The 21,224-nt window shown below is 56.6% G+C and overlaps 1 protein-coding gene across 1 annotated transcript in view; it reads right to left on the bottom strand.

Moving 5' to 3' along the window:
* Positions 1-20,277, bottom strand: part of DMBT1 (deleted in malignant brain tumors 1) — a 42,765-nt gene extending 22,488 nt beyond the window's left edge. The window contains exons 1-19 of the mRNA XM_060125775.1: positions 20,220-20,277; positions 19,898-19,927; positions 17,004-17,327; positions 16,195-16,224; positions 15,562-15,591; positions 14,143-14,502; positions 13,369-13,398; positions 12,736-12,765; positions 11,353-11,676; positions 8,527-8,850; positions 7,717-7,746; positions 7,129-7,150; positions 5,701-6,047; positions 4,891-4,920; positions 4,258-4,287; positions 2,875-3,198; positions 2,065-2,094; positions 1,432-1,461; positions 50-373 (exon numbers count right to left, since the gene is read on the bottom strand). Coding sequence (XP_059981758.1) covers positions 50-373; positions 1,432-1,461; positions 2,065-2,094; positions 2,875-3,198; positions 4,258-4,287; positions 4,891-4,920; positions 5,701-6,047; positions 7,129-7,150; positions 7,717-7,746; positions 8,527-8,850; positions 11,353-11,676; positions 12,736-12,765; positions 13,369-13,398; positions 14,143-14,502; positions 15,562-15,591; positions 16,195-16,224; positions 17,004-17,327; positions 19,898-19,927; positions 20,220-20,277 — 2,707 coding nt within the window. The remainder of the gene's footprint in view (positions 1-49; positions 374-1,431; positions 1,462-2,064; positions 2,095-2,874; positions 3,199-4,257; positions 4,288-4,890; positions 4,921-5,700; positions 6,048-7,128; positions 7,151-7,716; positions 7,747-8,526; positions 8,851-11,352; positions 11,677-12,735; positions 12,766-13,368; positions 13,399-14,142; positions 14,503-15,561; positions 15,592-16,194; positions 16,225-17,003; positions 17,328-19,897; positions 19,928-20,219) is intronic.
* Between the last annotated feature and the right edge of the window lie 947 nt (positions 20,278-21,224).

Raw genomic sequence — 21,224 nt, 5'->3', positions numbered from 1 at the left:
AAGGAAACCACACCCCCAGAAAGGGACACCCAGCTTATGTGAGACCAACCTGAGCAGACGACACCGGCGTCCTCGCTGTGTCCACAGTTGTGTGTGTTCCAGGGGTTGTGAGGGCAGCTCCACAGGTAGCTCTCATGCCCTGAGCAGCCCACGTCGTCCAGGACGATCGGCCCTGAGCCCTGACCGTACCGGGCACTTCCAGGGGCCGACGTGGCCCAGCCACAGCCCAGCTGCCTGCAGACCACGTTGGCGTCGTTGGTGTCCCAGCTGTCATCACACACTGTGCCCCAGGAGCCTCGGTACAGGACCTCGACTCGGCCTGCACACCTGTCACCTCCATTCACCAGCCTCAGGGCCAATCCTGATTCAGTTCCTGGAAGGACACGGGAAAATGCACTCTCCTGTGTCTTCCGGAGGAACAGGTCCTGAGGACCAAACGCGATTCAGAATCCTTCCAGGGAAAGACTTCTGAGTTCACGGTAATGTCTTCCTTCCGGAGGACCTGACTGAGCCCGGTCATCATCATTTATCCCCACGGGGCTGTTTGATAGAACCCTTGGCAGTGGACAGAGGAACGCATGTTCTCTGATGGGTTCCCCACAAGGCCCAGCAATTCAGTGGCTGATCCTAGCCTTGGGAAGGAGGTGGGAAGAGGGGAAGCCCACAGCCTGAATCCCCAGGGACCACTGGGATGAACTTGAGCCCCTGTAGCAGGAGCCCAGCAGAGACAGCTTCCCAGACCCCGCCAAGGAACCACCTTCGGATGTTCACTCCCACATGGGAACCCACTCCATCAGGCCCAAGGTTATTCTGAAGACTACTTTTCTGCTGAGCACTCACTCATGTCATTTTTTAACCCCAAAATTGTGCTGACTCTTGACCAAGCCGTGCACCCACTGAAAATCATCAGAGCCCATGGACTTCATTACGAAGAAGGCATCTATAGGTAGCAGGCTGTTCAGAGTCTTTCCAGGGCTTGTGAGCTGAAGAGCTAGAAAAAAAAGACTATCTCCCCTCCCGGGATGTACACCTGAGGCTGACAACTGTCCCTTGGCAGGAAGAAAGCTGACAGTGAAGTCCGTAAACATGAGACAACAGGGGTAAGAAAAGTGCAGGGGAAAAGCTGTACTGGAACCTCTGGATCCAGCTCTACCTCAAGACCGTCCTACCACTGACCTATGGAAGCCATTGCGGCCCCCAGTCCCACCCCCAACTCAAGACAGTGTGAGTTGGGATCCTGCCACTTGGCAACCAAAGCATTCTGAGTAATGTATGCCACAACTGGGAGGTGAAGGTTCTCCACAACTCGGGCACGCGAAAGGAACCCTCCACATTAGATGAGGCGGTGAGCTCAGAGGCTCAAACCAAGAGTCAGGAATTGCACCCAGGCCTCATGAGTGGAGTGTTTTGCAGGACCCAAGTGAGGCTTACCTTCGGTAGGAGCTGTGGGCGTCCACCAGCCTGAAGGGAAAGCACAGCAGGATTAGAGAGAAGGTGTCTACAGTCAGGGTTGCTCTAGTGACCTGTCACTCACATCAGGGAATGTGGGGTCTGAGACTCTCCACTGCCTGGGGGAGGAATAGGTCTTTTCTGAGAGCCGGCCGTGAGCCGGACCATGCCCTCCAATGTCCAAGGCATGGCGATGAGGCGCCCCGCTCCACAGGAGCAATTAGCACGCTCTCCTGACTGAGTGCTCTCGGGAGAAAGTATCCCTTTTGGACTCCGCGGGGGGGTGTGGGACCCGAAACAGCCCAGTTCTCCCTGCACACATAACTCTCGGTCTAGACAATGCTTTCAGGCAGAAATGACCCCAGGACAGGGCCCCCTGTCACCCAAAGCTCTGGGGAGACACTGTGTAGCCACAATGTCCTTAAATCGCTGAGTCAGACCCGAGGACCCTTGTGCTATGGCTCCTCTGGAAGCGTCTGCTCGCTCTAGAGTGACGAGGGCAGGTACTGAGAGGGGGCAAACGTCCACTCGCCCCGCCTGGGGCTCCTGGCTGGAGTCTGTGGAGGTGGGTGGGGACGGAGGGGACAGCCCGGAGTCAAGAGGCACAGGACTCACCTGGCAGGAGCGTGGACTGGGGCCTGGCAGCTAGGAGAGAGAGAAGGCAGATCAGACACCTTGCACAGAAGGGGCACCACAGGGGCAAAGGGGGACGGCGCTGAGCAGGTGACACGCTCAGTCCATGCCTGAGCCCTGCCACGCGGGGTGGGACCTCTGCCATCCTCACCCCCCAAAGAGGCTCTCCTGAGAGGTCCAGGCAGCCCAGCATCCCTTATTTTCTGTGTTAAGCTGATTAGCTCTGTGTCTAGATGACCGAGTGGACCCAAACCAGTCATCAGCCTCACAGCATTTATGGGCCCACTGAGGCAGCAACACTGAGGCGTCTAGTTCAAAGTGCAAAACCCGTGTGAGATCTGTCAGGCTTGTCTGTAGGTGGTGACAAGGCTGTGGCCGGCAGGCCACCCAGGGGCCACTGCCCTGCGCACGGCAGACCTGCTGCCCAGACAGTGCATCCCAGTTCCCTGCAGGGGCTACCGTGCAGGACTCAGGAACCAATCCCTGGGCCACCTGCAGTCCTAGGCCATGACCTCCATTCAGAGACCTCGTGACAGAACTAGCCTCTCTTGCCTCTGGCTTGCAGTGTGGCATATGGAGAAAACGGGCTTCAGGTCACTTTCAGTTCGGGTCTTTGTTCCAATTCACCAGCTACATGCCTGGCATCTGGTCAAAGAGCTCATACTAATTCTTAGCAGAGAGATAAGGTGATGTAAGGAAGCGAGAAATGTAGAAAATGCTTTGAGAGGGGATCAGAGTGTCAGAAGGAAACCACACCCCCAGAAAGGGACACCCAGCGTATGTGAGACCAACCTGAGCAGACGACACCGGCGTCCTCGCTGTGTCCACAGTTGTGTGTGTTCCAGCCATTGTGAGGGCAGCTCCACAGGTAGCTCTCGTGCCCCATGCAGCGAACATCGTCTAGGACGATCGGCCCTGAGCCCTGACCGTACCGGGCACTTCCAGGGGCCGACGTGGCCCAGCCACAGCCCAGCTGCCTGCAGACCACGTTGGCGTCGTTGGTGTCCCAGCTGTCATCACACACTGTGCCCCAGGAGCCTCGGTACAGGACCTCGACCCGGCCTTCACACCTGTCACCTCCATTCACCAGCCTCAGGGCCAATCCTGATTCAGTTCCTGGAAGGACACGGGAAAATGCACTCTCCTGTGTCTTCCGGAGGAACAGGTCCTGAGGACCAAACGCGATTCAGAATCCTTCCAGGGAAAGACTTCTGAGTTCAAGGTAATGTTTTCCTTCCGGAGGACCTGACTGAGCCCGGTCATCATCATTTATCCCCACGGGGCTGTTTGATAGAACCCTTGGCAGTGGACAGAGGAACGCATGTTCTCTGATGGGTTCCCCACAAGGCCCAGCAATTCAGTGGCTAATCCCAGGCTTGGGAAGGAGGTGGGAAGAGGGGAAGCCCACAGCCTGAATCCGCAGGGACCGCTGGGATGAACTTGAGCCCCTGTAGCAGGAGCCCAGCAGAGACAGCTTCCCAGACCCCGCCAAGGAACCACCTTCGGATGTTCACTCCCACATGGGAACCCACTCCATCAGGCCCAAGGTTATTCTGAAGACTACTTTTCTGCTGAGCACTCACTCATGTCATTTTTTAACCCCAAAATTGTGCTGACTCTTGACCAAGCCGTGCACCCACTGAAAATCATCAGAGCCCATGGACTTCATTACAAAGAAGGCATCTATAGGTAGCAGGCTGTTCAGAGTCTTTCCAGGGCTTGTGAGCTGAAGAGCTAGAAAAAAAAGACTATCTCCCCTCCCGGGATGTACACCTGAGGCTGACAACTGTCCCTTGGCAGGAAGAAAGCTGACAGTGAAGTCCGTAAACATGAGACAACAGGGGTAAGAAAAGTGCAGGGGAAAAGCTATACTGGAACCTCTGGATCCAGCTCTACCTCAAGACCGTCCTACCACTGACCTATGGAAGCCATTGCGGCCCCCAGTCCCACCCCCAACTCAAGACAGTGTGAGTTGGGATCCTGCCACTTGGCAACCAAAGCATTCTGAGTAATGTATGCCACAACTGGGAGGTGAAGGTTCTCCACAACTCGGGGCACGCGAAAGGAACCCTCCACATTAGATGAGGCGGTGAGCTCAGAGGCTCAAACCAAGAGTCAGGAATTGCACCCAGGCCTGATGAGTGGAGTGTTTTGCAGGACCCAAGTGAGGCTTACCTTCGGTAGGAGCTGTGGGCGTCCACCAGCCTGAAGGGAAAGCACAGCAGGATTAGAGAGAAGGTGTCTACAGTCAGGGTTGCTCTAGTGACCTGTCACTCACATCAGGGAATGTGGGGTCTGAGACTCTCCACTGCCTGGGGGAGGAATAGGTCTTTTCTGAGAGCCGGCCGTGAGCCGGACCATGCCCTCCAATGTCCAAGGCATGGCGATGAGGTGCCCCGCTCCACAGGAGCAATTAGCACGCTCTCCTGACTGAGTGCTCTCGGGAGAAAGTATCCCTTTTGGACTCCGCGGGGGGGTGTGGGACCCGAAACAGCCCAGTTCTCCCTGCACACATAACTCTCGGTCTAGACAATGCTTTCAGGCAGAAATGACCCCAGGACAGGGCCCCCTGTCACCCAAAGCTCTGGGGAGACACTGTGTAGCCACAATGTCCTTAAATCGCTGAGTCAGACCCGAGGACCCTTGTGCTATGGCTCCTCTGGAAGCGTCTGCTCGCTCTAGAGTGACGAGGGCAGGTACTGAGAGGGGGCAAACGTCCACTCGCCCCGCCTGGGGCTCCTGGCTGGAGTCTGTGGAGGTGGGTGGGGACGGAGGGGACAGCCCGGAGTCAAGAGGCACAGGACTCACCTGGCAGGAGCGTGGACTGGGGCCTGGCAGCTAGGAGAGAGAGAAGGCAGATCAGACACCTTGCACAGAAGGGGCACCACAGGGGCAAAGGGGGACGGCGCTGAGCAGGTGACACGCTCAGTCCATGCCTGAGCCCTGCCACGCGGGGTGGGACCTCTGCCATCCTCACCCCCCAAAGAGGCTCTCCTGAGAGGTCCAGGCAGCCCAACATCACTTATTTCCAACGTCAAAGTGATTAGCTCTGTGTCTAGATGGCCGAGTGGACCCAAACCAGTCATCAGCCTCACAGCATTTATGGGCCCACTGAGGCAGCAACACTGAGGCGTCTAGTTCAAAGTGCAAAACCCGTGTGAGATCTGTCAGGCTTGTCTGTAGGTGGTGACAAGGCTGTGGCCGGCAGGCCACCCAGGGGCCACTGCCCTGCGCACGGCAGATCTGCTGCCCAGACAGTGCATCCCAGTTCCCTGCAGGGGCTACCGTGCAGGACTCAGGAACCAATCCCTGGGCCACCTGCAGTCCTAGGCCATGACCTCCATTCAGAGACCTCGTGACAGAACTAGCCTCTCTTGCCTCTGGCTTGCAGTGTGGCATATGGAGAAAACGGGCTTCAAGTCACTTTCAGTTCGGGTCTTTGTTCCAATTCACCAGCTACATGCCTGGCATCTTGTCAAAGAGCTCATACTAATTCTTAGCAGAGAGACAAGGTGATGTAAGGAAGCGAGAAATGTAGAAAATGCTTTGAGAGGGGATCAGAGTGTCAGAAGGAAACCACACCCCCAGAAAGGGACACCCAGCGTATGTGAGACCAACCTGAGCAGACGACACCGGCGTCCTCGCTGTGTCCACAGTTGTGTGTGTTCCAGCCATTGTGAGGGCAGCTCCACAGGTAGCTCTCGTGCCCCATGCAGCGAACATCGTCTAGGACGATCGGCCCTGAGCCCTGACCGTACCGGGCACTTCCAGGGGCCGACGTGGCCCAGCCACAGCCCAGCTGCCTGCAGACCACGTTGGCGTCGTTGGTGTCCCAGCTGTCATCACACACTGTGCCCCAGGAGCCTCGGTACAGGACCTCGACCCGGCCTTCACACCTGTCACCTCCATTCACCAGCCTCAGGGCCAATCCTGATTCAGTTCCTGGAAGGACACGGGAAAATGCACTCTCCTGTGTCTTCCGGAGGAACAGGTCCTGAGGACCAAACGCGATTCAGAATCCTTCCAGGGAAAGACTTCTGAGTTCAAGGTAATGTTTTCCTTCCGGAGGACCTGACTGAGCCCGGTCATCATCATTTATCCCCACGGGGCTGTTTGATAGAACCCTTGGCAGTGGACAGAGGAACGCATGTTCTCTGATGGGTTCCCCACAAGGCCCAGCAATTCAGTGGCTAATCCCAGGCTTGGGAAGGAGGTGGGAAGAGGGGAAGCCCACAGCCTGAATCCGCAGGGACCGCTGGGATGAACTTGAGCCCCTGTAGCAGGAGCCCAGCAGAGACAGCTTCCCAGACCCCGCCAAGGAACCACCTTCGGATGTTCACTCCCACATGGGAACCCACTCCATCAGGCCCAAGGTTATTCTGAAGACTACTTTTCTGCTGAGCACTCACTCATGTCATTTTTTAACCCCAAAATTGTGCTGACTCTTGACCAAGCCGTGCACCCACTGAAAATCATCAGAGCCCATGGACTTCATTACAAAGAAGGCATCTATAGGTAGCAGGCTGTTCAGAGTCTTTCCAGGGCTTGTGAGCTGAAGAGCTAGAAAAAAAAGACTATCTCCCCTCCCGGGATGTACACCTGAGGCTGACAACTGTCCCTTGGCAGGAAGAAAGCTGACAGTGAAGTCCGTAAACATGAGACAACAGGGGTAAGAAAAGTGCAGGGGAAAAGCTATACTGGAACCTCTGGATCCAGCTCTACCTCAAGACCGTCCTACCACTGACCTATGGAAGCCATTGCGGCCCCCAGTCCCACCCCCAACTCAAGACAGTGTGAGTTGGGATCCTGCCACTTGGCAACCAAAGCATTCTGAGTAATGTATGCCACAACTGGGAGGTGAAGGTTCTCCACAACTCGGGGCACGCGAAAGGAACCCTCCACATTAGATGAGGCGGTGAGCTCAGAGGCTCAAACCAAGAGTCAGGAATTGCACCCAGGCCTGATGAGTGGAGTGTTTTGCAGGACCCAAGTGAGGCTTACCTTCGGTAGGAGCTGTGGGCGTCCACCAGCCTGAAGGGAAAGCACAGCAGGATTAGAGAGAAGGTGTCTACAGTCAGGGTTGCTCTAGTGACCTGTCACTCACATCAGGGAATGTGGGGTCTGAGACTCTCCACTGCCTGGGGGAGGAATAGGTCTTTTCTGAGAGCCGGCCGTGAGCCGGACCATGCCCTCCAATGTCCAAGGCATGGCGATGAGGCGCCCCGCTCCACAGGAGCAATTAGCACGCTCTCCTGACTGAGTGCTCTCGGGAGAAAGTATCCCTTTTGGACTCCGCGGGGGGGTGTGGGACCCGAAACAGTCCAGTTCTCCCTGCACACATAACTCTCGGTCTAGACAATGCTTTCAGGCAGAAATGACCCCAGGACAGGGCCCCCTGTCACCCAAAGCTCTGGGGAGACACTGTGTAGCCACAATGTCCTTAAATCGCTGAGTCAGACCCGAGGACCCTTGTGCTATGGCTCCTCTGGAAGCGTCTGCTCGCTCTAGAGTGACGAGGGCAGGTACTGAGAGGGGGCAAACGTCCACTCGCCCCGCCTGGGGCTCCTGGCTGGAGTCTGTGGAGGTGGGTGGGGACGGAGGGGACAGCCCGGAGTCAAGAGGCACAGGACTCACCTGGCAGGAGCGTGGACTGGGGCCTGGCAGCTAGGAGAGAGAGAAGGCAGATCAGACACCTTGCACAGAAGGGGCACCACAGGGGCAAAGGGGGACGGCGCTGAGCAGGTGACACGCTCAGTCCATGCCTGAGCCCTGCCACGCGGGGTGGGACCTCTGCCATCCTCACCCCCCAAAGAGGCTCTCCTGAGAGGTCCAGGCAGCCCAGCATCCCTTATTTTCTGTGTTAAGCTGATTAGCTCTGTGTCTAGATGACCGAGTGGACCCAAACCAGTCATCAGCCTCACAGCATTTATGGGCCCACTGAGGCAGCAACACTGAGGCGTCTAGTTCAAAGTGCAAAACCCGTGTGAGATCTGTCAGGCTTGTCTGTAGGTGGTGACAAGGCTGTGGCCGGCAGGCCACCCAGGGGCCACTGCCCTGCGCACGGCAGACCTGCTGCCCAGACAGTGCATCCCAGTTCCCTGCAGGGGCTACCGTGCAGGACTCAGGAACCAATCCCTGGGCCACCTGCAGTCCTAGGCCATGACCTCCATTCAGAGACCTCGTGACAGAACTAGCCTCTCTTGCCTCTGGCTTGCAGTGTGGCATATGGAGAAAACGGGCTTCAGGTCACTTTCAGTTCGGGTCTTTGTTCCAATTCACCAGCTACATGCCTGGCATCTGGTCAAAGAGCTCATACTAATTCTTAGCAGAGAGACAAGGTGATGTAAGGAAGCGAGAAATGTAGAAAATGCTTTGAGAGGGGATCAGAGTGTCAGAAGGAAACCACACCCCCAGAAAGGGACACCCAGCGTATGTGAGACCAACCTGAGCAGACGACACCGGCGTCCTCGCTGTGTCCACAGTTGTGTGTGTTCCAGCCATTGTGAGGGCAGCTCCACAGGTAGCTCTCGTGCCCCATGCAGCGAACATCGTCTAGGACGATCGGCCCTGAGCCCTGACCGTACCGGGCACTTCCAGGGGCCGACGTGGCCCAGCCACAGCCCAGCTGCCTGCAGACCACGTTGGCGTCGTTGGTGTCCCAGCTGTCATCACACACTGTGCCCCAGGAGCCTCGGTACAGGACCTCGACCCGGCCTTCACACCTGTCACCTCCATTCACCAGCCTCAGGGCCAATCCTGATTCAGTTCCTGGAAGGACACGGGAAAATGCACTCTCCTGTGTCTTCCGGAGGAACAGGTCCTGAGGACCAAACGCGATTCAGAATCCTTCCAGGGAAAGACTTCTGAGTTCAAGGTAATGTTTTCCTTCCGGAGGACCTGACTGAGCCCGGTCATCATCATTTATCCCCACGGGGCTGTTTGATAGAACCCTTGGCAGTGGACAGAGGAACGCATGTTCTCTGATGGGTTCCCCACAAGGCCCAGCAATTCAGTGGCTAATCCCAGGCTTGGGAAGGAGGTGGGAAGAGGGGAAGCCCACAGCCTGAATCCGCAGGGACCGCTGGGATGAACTTGAGCCCCTGTAGCAGGAGCCCAGCAGAGACAGCTTCCCAGACCCCGCCAAGGAACCACCTTCGGATGTTCACTCCCACATGGGAACCCACTCCATCAGGCCCAAGGTTATTCTGAAGACTACTTTTCTGCTGAGCACTCACTCATGTCATTTTTTAACCCCAAAATTGTGCTGACTCTTGACCAAGCCGTGCACCCACTGAAAATCATCAGAGCCCATGGACTTCATTACAAAGAAGGCATCTATAGGTAGCAGGCTGTTCAGAGTCTTTCCAGGGCTTGTGAGCTGAAGAGCTAGAAAAAAAAGACTATCTCCCCTCCCGGGATGTACACCTGAGGCTGACAACTGTCCCTTGGCAGGAAGAAAGCTGACAGTGAAGTCCGTAAACATGAGACAACAGGGGTAAGAAAAGTGCAGGGGAAAAGCTATACTGGAACCTCTGGATCCAGCTCTACCTCAAGACCGTCCTACCACTGACCTATGGAAGCCATTGCGGCCCCCAGTCCCACCCCCAACTCAAGACAGTGTGAGTTGGGATCCTGCCACTTGGCAACCAAAGCATTCTGAGTAATGTATGCCACAACTGGGAGGTGAAGGTTCTCCACAACTCGGGGCACGCGAAAGGAACCCTCCACATTAGATGAGGCGGTGAGCTCAGAGGCTCAAACCAAGAGTCAGGAATTGCACCCAGGCCTGATGAGTGGAGTGTTTTGCAGGACCCAAGTGAGGCTTACCTTCGGTAGGAGCTGTGGGCGTCCACCAGCCTGAAGGGAAAGCACAGCAGGATTAGAGAGAAGGTGTCTACAGTCAGGGTTGCTCTAGTGACCTGTCACTCACATCAGGGAATGTGGGGTCTGAGACTCTCCACTGCCTGGGGGAGGAATAGGTCTTTTCTGAGAGCCGGCCGTGAGCCGGACCATGCCCTCCAATGTCCAAGGCATGGCGATGAGGCGCCCCGCTCCACAGGAGCAATTAGCACGCTCTCCTGACTGAGTGCTCTCGGGAGAAAGTATCCCTTTTGGACTCCGCGGGGGGGTGTGGGACCCGAAACAGCCCAGTTCTCCCTGCACACATAACTCTCGGTCTAGACAATGCTTTCAGGCAGAAATGACCCCAGGACAGGGCCCCCTGTCACCCAAAGCTCTGGGGAGACACTGTGTAGCCACAATGTCCTTAAATCGCTGAGTCAGACCCGAGGACCCTTGTGCTATGGCTCCTCTGGAAGCGTCTGCTCGCTCTAGAGTGACGAGGGCAGGTACTGAGAGGGGGCAAACGTCCACTCGCCCCGCCTGGGGCTCCTGGCTGGAGTCTGTGGAGGTGGGTGGGGACGGAGGGGACAGCCCGGAGTCAAGAGGCACAGGACTCACCTGGCAGGAGCGTGGACTGGGGCCTGGCAGCTAGGAGAGAGAGAAGGCAGATCAGACACCTTGCACAGAAGGGGCACCACAGGGGCAAAGGGGGACGGCGCTGAGCAGGTGACACGCTCAGTCCATGCCTGAGCCCTGCCACGCGGGGTGGGACCTCTGCCATCCTCACCCCCCAAAGAGGCTCTCCTGAGAGGTCCAGGCAGCCCAACATCACTTATTTCCAACGTCAAAGTGATTAGCTCTGTGTCTAGATGGCCGAGTGGACCCAAACCAGTCATCAGCCTCACAGCATTTATGGGCCCACTGAGGCAGCAACACTGAGGCGTCTAGTTCAAAGTGCAAAACCCGTGTGAGATCTGTCAGGCTTGTCTGTAGGTGGTGACAAGGCTGTGGCCGGCAGGCCACCCAGGGGCCACTGCCCTGCGCACGGCAGACCTGCTGCCCAGACAGTGCATCCCAGTTCCCTGCAGGGGCTACCGTGCAGGACTCAGGAACCAATCCCTGGGCCACCTGCAGTCCTAGGCCATGACCTCCATTCAGAGACCTCGTGACAGAACTAGCCTCTCTTGCCTCTGGCTTGCAGTGTGGCATATGGAGAAAACGGGCTTCAAGTCACTTTCAGTTCGGGTCTTTGTTCCAATTCACCAGCTACATGCCTGGCATCTTGTCAAAGAGCTCATACTAATTCTTAGCAGAGAGACAAGGTGATGTAAGGAAGCGAGAAATGTAGAAAATGCTTTGAGAGGGGATCAGAGTGTCAGAAGGAAACCACACCCCCAGAAAGGGACACCCAGCGTATGTGAGACCAACCTGAGCAGACGACACCGGCGTCCTCGCTGTGTCCACAGTTGTGTGTGTTCCAGCCATTGTGAGGGCAGCTCCACAGGTAGCTCTCGTGCCCCATGCAGCGAACATCGTCTAGGACGATCGGCCCTGAGCCCTGACCGTACCGGGCACTTCCAGGGGCCGACGTGGCCCAGCCACAGCCCAGCTGCCTGCAGACCACGTTGGCGTCGTTGGTGTCCCAGCTGTCATCACACACTGTGCCCCAGGAGCCTCGGTACAGGACCTCGACCCGGCCTTCACACCTGTCACCTCCATTCACCAGCCTCAGGGCCAATCCTGATTCAGTTCCTGGAAGGACACGGGAAAATGCACTCTCCTGTGTCTTCCGGAGGAACAGGTCCTGAGGACCAAACGCGATTCAGAATCCTTCCAGGGAAAGACTTCTGAGTTCAAGGTAATGTTTTCCTTCCGGAGGACCTGACTGAGCCCGGTCATCATCATTTATCCCCACGGGGCTGTTTGATAGAACCCTTGGCAGTGGACAGAGGAACGCATGTTCTCTGATGGGTTCCCCACAAGGCCCAGCAATTCAGTGGCTAATCCCAGGCTTGGGAAGGAGGTGGGAAGAGGGGAAGCCCACAGCCTGAATCCGCAGGGACCGCTGGGATGAACTTGAGCCCCTGTAGCAGGAGCCCAGCAGAGACAGCTTCCCAGACCCCGCCAAGGAACCACCTTCGGATGTTCACTCCCACATGGGAACCCACTCCATCAGGCCCAAGGTTATTCTGAAGACTACTTTTCTGCTGAGCACTCACTCATGTCATTTTTTAACCCCAAAATTGTGCTGACTCTTGACCAAGCCGTGCACCCACTGAAAATCATCAGAGCCCATGGACTTCATTACAAAGAAGGCATCTATAGGTAGCAGGCTGTTCAGAGTCTTTCCAGGGCTTGTGAGCTGAAGAGCTAGAAAAAAAAGACTATCTCCCCTCCCGGGATGTACACCTGAGGCTGACAACTGTCCCTTGGCAGGAAGAAAGCTGACAGTGAAGTCCGTAAACATGAGACAACAGGGGTAAGAAAAGTGCAGGGGAAAAGCTATACTGGAACCTCTGGATCCAGCTCTACCTCAAGACCGTCCTACCACTGACCTATGGAAGCCATTGCGGCCCCCAGTCCCACCCCCAACTCAAGACAGTGTGAGTTGGGATCCTGCCACTTGGCAACCAAAGCATTCTGAGTAATGTATGCCACAACTGGGAGGTGAAGGTTCTCCACAACTCGGGGCACGCGAAAGGAACCCTCCACATTAGATGAGGCGGTGAGCTCAGAGGCTCAAACCAAGAGTCAGGAATTGCACCCAGGCCTGATGAGTGGAGTGTTTTGCAGGACCCAAGTGAGGCTTACCTTCGGTAGGAGCTGTGGGCGTCCACCAGCCTGAAGGGAAAGCACAGCAGGATTAGAGAGAAGGTGTCTACAGTCAGGGTTGCTCTAGTGACCTGTCACTCACATCAGGGAATGTGGGGTCTGAGACTCTCCACTGCCTGGGGGAGGAATAGGTCTTTTCTGAGAGCCGGCCGTGAGCCGGACCATGCCCTCCAATGTCCAAGGCATGGCGATGAGGCGCCCCGCTCCACAGGAGCAATTAGCACGCTCTCCTGACTGAGTGCTCTCGGGAGAAAGTATCCCTTTTGGACTCCGCGGGGGGGTGTGGGACCCGAAACAGCCCAGTTCTCCCTGCACACATAACTCTCGGTCTAGACAATGCTTTCAGGCAGAAATGACCCCAGGACAGGGCCCCCTGTCACCCAAAGCTCTGGGGAGACACTGTGTAGCCACAATGTCCTTAAATCGCTGAGTCAGACCCGAGGACCCTTGTGCTATGGCTCCTCTGGAAGCGTCTGCTCGCTCTAGAGTGACGAGGGCAGGTACTGAGAGGGGGCAAACGTCCACTCGCCCCGCCTGGGGCTCCTGGCTGGAGTCTGTGGAGGTGGGTGGGGACGGAGGGGACAGCCCGGAGTCAAGAGGCACAGGACTCACCTGGCAGGAGCGTGGACTGGGGCCTGGCAGCTAGGAGAGAGAGAAGGCAGATCAGACACCTTGCACAGAAGGGGCACCACAGGGGCAAAGGGGGACGGCGCTGAGCAGGTGACACGCTCAGTCCATGCCTGAGCCCTGCCACGCGGGGTGGGACCTCTGCCATCCTCACCCCCCAAAGAGGCTCTCCTGAGAGGTCCAGGCAGCCCAACATCACTTATTTCCAACGTCAAAGTGATTAGCTCTGTGTCTAGATGGCCGAGTGGACCCAAACCAGTCATCAGCCTCACAGCATTTATGGGCCCACTGAGGCAGCAACACTGAGGCGTCTAGTTCAAAGTGCAAAACCCGTGTGAGATCTGTCAGGCTTGTCTGTAGGTGGTGACAAGGCTGTGGCCGGCAGGCCACCCAGGGGCCACTGCCCTGCGCACGGCAGACCTGCTGCCCAGACAGTGCATCCCAGTTCCCTGCAGGGGCTACCGTGCAGGACTCAGGAACCAATCCCTGGGCCACCTGCAGTCCTAGGCCATGACCTCCATTCAGAGACCTCGTGACAGAACTAGCCTCTCTTGCCTCTGGCTTGCAGTGTGGCATATGGAGAAAACGGGCTTCAAGTCACTTTCAGTTCGGGTCTTTGTTCCAATTCACCAGCTACATGCCTGGCATCTTGTCAAAGAGCTCATACTAATTCTTAGCAGAGAGACAAGGTGATGTAAGGAAGCGAGAAATGTAGAAAATGCTTTGAGAGGGGATCAGAGTGTCAGAAGGAAACCACACCCCCAGAAAGGGACACCCAGCGTATGTGAGACCAACCTGAGCAGACGACACCGGCGTCCTCGCTGTGTCCACAGTTGTGTGTGTTCCAGCCATTGTGAGGGCAGCTCCACAGGTAGCTCTCGTGCCCCATGCAGCGAACATCGTCTAGGACGATCGGCCCTGAGCCCTGACCGTACCGGGCACTTCCAGGGGCCGACGTGGCCCAGCCACAGCCCAGCTGCCTGCAGACCACGTTGGCGTCGTTGGTGTCCCAGCTGTCATCACACACTGTGCCCCAGGAGCCTCGGTACAGGACCTCGACCCGGCCTTCACACCTGTCACCTCCATTCACCAGCCTCAGGGCCAATCCTGATTCAGTTCCTGGAAGGACACGGGAAAATGCACTCTCCTGTGTCTTCCGGAGGAACAGGTCCTGAGGACCAAACGCGATTCAGAATCCTTCCAGGGAAAGACTTCTGAGTTCAAGGTAATGTTTTCCTTCCGGAGGACCTGACTGAGCCCGGTCATCATCATTTATCCCCACGGGGCTGTTTGATAGAACCCTTGGCAGTGGACAGAGGAACGCATGTTCTCTGATGGGTTCCCCACAAGGCCCAGCAATTCAGTGGCTAATCCCAGGCTTGGGAAGGAGGTGGGAAGAGGGGAAGCCCACAGCCTGAATCCGCAGGGACCGCTGGGATGAACTTGAGCCCCTGTAGCAGGAGCCCAGCAGAGACAGCTTCCCAGACCCCGCCAAGGAACCACCTTCGGATGTTCACTCCCACATGGGAACCCACTCCATCAGGCCCAAGGTTATTCTGAAGACTACTTTTCTGCTGAGCACTCACTCATGTCATTTTTTAACCCCAAAATTGTGCTGACTCTTGACCAAGCCGTGCACCCACTGAAAATCATCAGAGCCCATGGACTTCATTACAAAGAAGGCATCTATAGGTAGCAGGCTGTTCAGAGTCTTTCCAGGGCTTGTGAGCTGAAGAGCTAGAAAAAAAAGACTATCTCCCCTCCCGGGATGTACACCTGAGGCTGACAACTGTCCCTTGGCAGGAAGAAAGCTGACAGTGAAGTCCGTAAACATGAGACAACAGGGGTAAGAAAAGTGCAGGGGAAAAGCTGTACTGGAACCTCTGGATCCAGCTCTACCTCAAGACCGTCCTACCACTGACCTATGGAAGCCATTGCGGCCCCCAGTCCCACCCCCAACTCAAGACAGTGTGAGTTGGGATCCTGCCACTTGGCAACCAAAGCATTCTGAGTAATGTATGCCACAACTGGGAGGTGAAGGTTCTCCACAACTCGGGGCACGCGAAAGGAACCCTCCACATTAGATGAGGCGGTGAGCTCAGAGGCTCAAACCAAGAGTCAGGAATTGCACCCAGGCCTGATGAGTGGAGTGTTTTGCAGGACCCAAGTGAGGCTTACCTTCGGTAGGAGCTGTGGGCGTCCACCAGCCTGAAGGGAAAGCACAGCAGGATTAGAGAGAAGGTGTCTACAGTCAGGGTTGCTCTAGTGACCTGTCACTCACATCAGGGAATGTGGGGTCTGAGACTCTCCACTGCCTGGGGGAGGAATAGGTCTTTTCTGAGAGCCGGCCGTGAGCCGGACCATGCCCTCCAATGTCCAAGGCATGGCGATGAGGCGCCCCGCTCCACAGGAGCAATTAGCACGCTCTCCTGACTGAGTGCTCTCGGGGGAAAGTATCCCTTTTGGACTCCGCGGGGGGGTGTGGGACCCGAAACAGCCCAGTTCTCCCTGCACACATAACTCTCGGTCTAGACAATGCTTTCAGGCAGAAATGACCCCAGAACAGGCCTCCCTGTCACCCAAAGCTCTGGGGAGACACTGTGTAGCCACAATTTCCTTAAATCGCTGAGTCAGACCCGAAGACCCTTGTGCTATGGCTCCTCTGGAAGCGTCTGCTCGCTCTAGAGTGACCAGGGCAGGTACTGAGAGGGAGCAAACGTCCACTCGCCCCGCCTGGGGCTCCTGGCTGGAGTCTGTGGAGGTGGCTGGGGACGGAGGGCACAGCCCAGAGTCAAGAGGCACAGGACTCACCTGGCAGGAGCGTGGACTGGGGCCTGGCAGCTGGGAGAGAGAGAAGGCAGATCAGACACCTTGCACAGAAGGGGCACCACAGGGGCAATGGGGGACGGAGCTGAGCAGGTGAGGCGCTCCGTCCATGCCTGAGCCCTGCCACGTGTGGTGGGACCTCTGCCATCCTCACCCCCCAAAGAGGCTCTCCTGAGAGGCCCAGGCAGCCCAGCATCCCTTATTTCCAATGTCAAGGTGATTAGCTCTGTGTCTAGATGACCGAGTGGACCCAAACCAGACATCAGCCTCACAGCATATACGGGCCCACTGAGGCAGCAACACTGAGGGGTTCAGGTTCAAGTTAAATCCCATGTGTGATCTGTCAGGCCCGAGCGTAAGTGATGACAAGGCTGTGCCCGGCAGGCCACACAGGGTTCACTGCCCTGCACACGGCAGACCTGCTGCCCAGACAGTGCATCCCAGTTCCCTGCAGGGGCTACCGTGCAGGACACAGGAACCAATCCCTGGGCCACCTGCAGTCCTAGGCCATGACCTCCATTCAGAGACCCTGTGACAGAACTAGCCTCTCTTGCCTCTGGCTTGCACTGTGGCATATGGACAAAAAGGGCTTCAAGTCACTTTCAGTTTGGTTCTTTGTTCCAAATCACCAGCTACATGCCTGGCAGCTTGTCAAAGAGTTCATACTAATTCTTAGCAGAGAGACAAGGTGATGTAAGGAAGCGAGAAGTTTAGAAAATGCTTTGAGAGGGGACCATAGTGTCAGAAGGAAACCACGCCCCTAGAGAGGGACACCCAGCTTATGTGAGACCAACCTGAGCAGACGACACCGGCGTCCTCGCTGTGTCCACAGTTGTGTGTGTTCCAGCCATTGTGAGGGCAGCTCCACAGGTAGCTCTCCTGCCCCGAGCAGCCCACGTTATCCAGGACGATCGGCCCTGAGCCCTGACCATACTGGGCATTTCCTTGGGCCCACATGGCCCAGCCACAGCCCAGCTGCCTGCAGACCACGTTGGCGTCGTTGGTGTCCCAGCTGTCATCACACACGGTGCCCCAGGAGCCTCGGTACAGGACCTCGACCCGGCCCTCACACCTGTCACCTCCATTCACCAGCCTCAGGGCCAATCCTGATTCAGTCCCTAGAGGGCAGCACAAGGACACCTCCTCTTATCTCTCCTGAGGTGACAGGCCTAAGGCCCGTTCCAGACTCAGGGGACTTCCTGTCGGTGAGTCTCCCCTGGGCAGGAATCACCTTTCTTTTATGCCCAGGAGTTAATCTTCATCACAGGGAAGTCAGTAGAGATTGCTATTCTGCCCAAGTCTGAAGATGCTCAAATGCAGAGGCACAGCCCATCACTCCAAGAGGAGGCGAGCACGAAGGTAATCCTACCCACCCAAGATATACCCAGGCTAGTGCACCATGGTTGCAGGAGGAAAGTCAAGACCATCCCCCTGTTGGTAGCTTGTTGGCTCCCGGGTGGTTCTCCCTGGGCTCTGGCCGCACCCCTGGAGATGACGGGACCGGGTTCAGGCATTTTACACCCAACCCTTCGGGCTGGACAGCCATCCATGGCTTGAGAGACCAGTAGAGGTACCAGCAAGATGGACATGCATGCAGGGCCTACACTGACCGCCTGGAAGAAAATCTTTCCTGAGCATCTGGACCCGATCCCACTGGACACAGCTCACCAGCCCACTAAGATCGGACCTCAGACCTGGCCTCCAGAGACTCTTGCTTCACTCACAGGCACAAGGATATGGACGGCCACACCCTGAACCTCCTCCTGTCACATCCAAACCCCCAGTTTATCCAGAAGCGGAAACTAAGCCCCAGGGAGGTGGATAGGAATATTTACCTATGCGTGACGGAGCATGTGAGGATACGGTCTGCCAGGAGGCTGGAAGTGGCAGCAAAGGGAAAGGTCAGAGTTAGACAGCACAGGAAGGAAGCCGTGGCAAAACGTTTACCCAGCATGATGACACCAGTTCCACATCTGGATCCTGCCACTTGCTACCTGTGTTTGCTGAGCAAACCTCCTGCTCTGCTAGCTCCTCTGGGACAATGGCCCAGTCTGAGGTCAGCCGGCTCCCTCCACCTCTCTAAGCCTGGCGTGTTCTCCTTCCCGTGAGAAAACCTTGGCCGCCTCCCTTCCACGAGCCACTCTGAGGGGTTGTCCAGAGGCAGAAGTGGACAGAAAAGTCAGGGGGTGAAGCTGGAGCCAATCATGGTCCTTGGCACCCAGAGCACTGCAGTCCCTTATGACCCACCATCTCCTGGGCACTGTCCCTGCCACTTCCGGATGCAGGTGTGGCCCTGTTGGATCTGAGGCGTGGCCCAGAGTGAGGGATGCAGGCACTCCTTCCTGTTCTCATGTCCCATCAACAGAAGGTCAGTGATTATCAACCTTCCTTCTCCCACAAAACTCTCCTCAGCTGGGATGTAACAGGGCCTAGAGTGGTGGAACACATTCCTGGTTCTCTGAACCTGCAGGTGACAATCTCTGAGACAGTATCAAGGACAGGATGTGACAACTCAGATGGATCAATGGGAAGACGGGAGTGTTGGAAACCCCAGGTCTAGTTAAGAAGAGCCAGCTGGGAGACTGAGCAGGGGAGGGGACAGAACCTCCCAGGTTCTGCAAAGTACAGCGATTCCCCCAGAGGGGAGAAGAGTGGGGCATGGGCAGGGAGGAAAGGGACATCCGGAGGAAGGTCGCCTGAGCCTCACTGGGCCAGGCAGTGGACTGGGGCCGAGCAGCTGCGAGAAAGACACGGAAAGGCAGACACAAAGCACACAGGGGTCCCACTGGGATCCCAGGGGGAAGAGGCTCAGCCTTCACACGTTGCTGACACTTTTCTTAGGACCTCCGCGTGGGGAGTGTGTGCCCACCATCAACGACTCAGTCCACTGGGGCCCCTCGTTCTGTCTCACTTCCTGTGCCTGACCGCCTGGACCTCAGGGCTTACTTTCCTGAATATGAAAGTCCCTGGCATGCCTGCGACCGGCCACCAGTGCGACCAGCCACCGGAGCTACCGCCTTAACTCCCTGTGGGAACAGCAAGGAGGAGCCCCGGTGGTTAGGGTAGGACCCCAAGTCCACCAGCCCAGCTGCAATGAGGGTGAGGCTCCTCCAGGCGCCCCAGAGTTTCTGCCTGGGGTCCAGCTCCTGCCCCCGTGTCCTAGCAGGTTCGTTACCAGTCCACACAGCCACCCGCTCCCGTACCCCTCCGCCTTCTCAACCGTGTTCACCACACTCATACGTGCGCCTTTTACACTGGAACTCTGTTGACTGAGTCAGCCCTGAGAGAACCCCAGTCTGTAAGCCATCAAGGGCACCTTTCCCTTTTGGTAACAGCATCCCCTAGACTCCGCCGGGGGTGTGGGACATGAAAAAGCCCTGTTCTCCCTGCACACAGAACTCTCGGTCTAGACAATGCTTTCAGGCAGAAATGACCCAGGACAGGCCTCCCTGTCACCCAAAGCTCTGGGGAGACACTGTGTAGCCACAATGTCCTTAAATCGCTGAGTCAGACCCGAGGACCCTTGTGCTATGGCTCCTCTGGAAACTTCTGCTCGCTCTAGAGTGACCAGGGCAGGTACTGAGAGGGGGCAAACGTCCACTCGCCCCGCCTGGGGCTCCTGGCTGGAGTCTGTGGAGGTGGGTGGGGAGGGAGGGGACAGCCCGGAGTCAAGAGGCACAGGACTCACCTGGCAGGAGCGTGGACTGGGGCGTGGCAGCTGGGAGAGAGAGAAGGCAGATCAGACACCTTGCACACAAGGGGCACCACAGGGGCAAAGGGGGATGAGGACGGCACAAGGACACCGCCTCATGTCTCTCTTGAGGTCACAGGCCTAAGGCAGTTTCCAGACTCACACCATTTCTAATGGCCACAGCTCCCCGGGCAGGGGGTCACTTTGAACATGGCCATGAGTTAACCTTCATCACAGGGAAATGAACAGAGACTTTCCTTCCCCAAGCCCAGGCTACCAGAAGCTCAGGCTCTACTGGCTGACCTCCCAGCTCTCCTACTTGGGGCACCCCCATGGGGGTTTACGGGACCTCTGATGTCCACAGGCTGAAGGGTCATAGTTCCTGTATAGTGCAAAGAAATCAATGTGGCCTCATATGGGCTCAGCAAAGGGCACAGACAAGGTGGCCCCCTCAACAGGTATGCACCTGCCTCTGCAGGCTGTGCAGCCAGAGACCCAGGACCCTAGCCTGACCAGAGGTCAACATGCATTGGTGAGGACCACACGGTAGGCTCTGAGCATGGGCAATAAGACTCTCTTGGAGACAGAACACCAAGCTCCATCTTGGAGCTCCCTGGAGATACCTCTGCAGGTTGATTCCTCCCGTCTCTCAGAGTCAAGGTCCATGGAAGAGATACCTTTTCAGACCTGAGGGCTTGTTCAGAAGTCCCCACCCTTGAAAGCTGAGCATCCCCATCTCTTACAGCTTCTGCACCTCTTCTGGATCAGAGATGGACCTCTGGGTGCAGAAAGGTAATGAGCCCCCAGGGATCCCACATAACAAACGTTACCTCCTGCTGTACTTGCTGTTGAGGGTTCCTCCGTGACAAGCAAAGCTGCAGAGTGGAGAGAAGGAAAGGTCATTCGATGTCGGCTCTCCTCCAGGAGGGTCGACCCTCTGCACCTTGGCTCAGAAAAGGGGCTGGATGCAAAGATCCGGAAGCTCTGCCCACTGCCCAGAGGCTGAGAACCTCTCTCTCTGTCACTCTGTCGGCCCTCATTCAATGCTGGAGGCCACCAGGGACATTCTTGGTTCTGGACATTCACCACCTCCTATGCTTCCACAATGTCCATCCCAAATATCACCCTTTGATGAACAGCCCAAATCTATCCACAAGATTAAACTTCAAATACCAACTGCCTATTTCTATGGCTCAAACGTAGTCTCAAATGATAATACCTACCATCACTGAGATATGCCTGAATGTGGCCCCAGCTAGGAGGAAAGGCAGGTTCCAAAGATGCAGCCCCAAATGTCAAAATAATGTGCTGCAAAGCGACTGCT

The sequence above is a fragment of the Lagenorhynchus albirostris genome, chromosome 16 (assembly GCF_949774975.1).
Source record: "Lagenorhynchus albirostris chromosome 16, mLagAlb1.1, whole genome shotgun sequence".
Lineage (NCBI taxonomy): Eukaryota > Metazoa > Chordata > Mammalia > Artiodactyla > Delphinidae > Lagenorhynchus > Lagenorhynchus albirostris.
The sequence above is the reverse complement of the archived record's forward strand: the minus strand, read 5'-3'. Positions and strand labels throughout refer to the sequence as shown.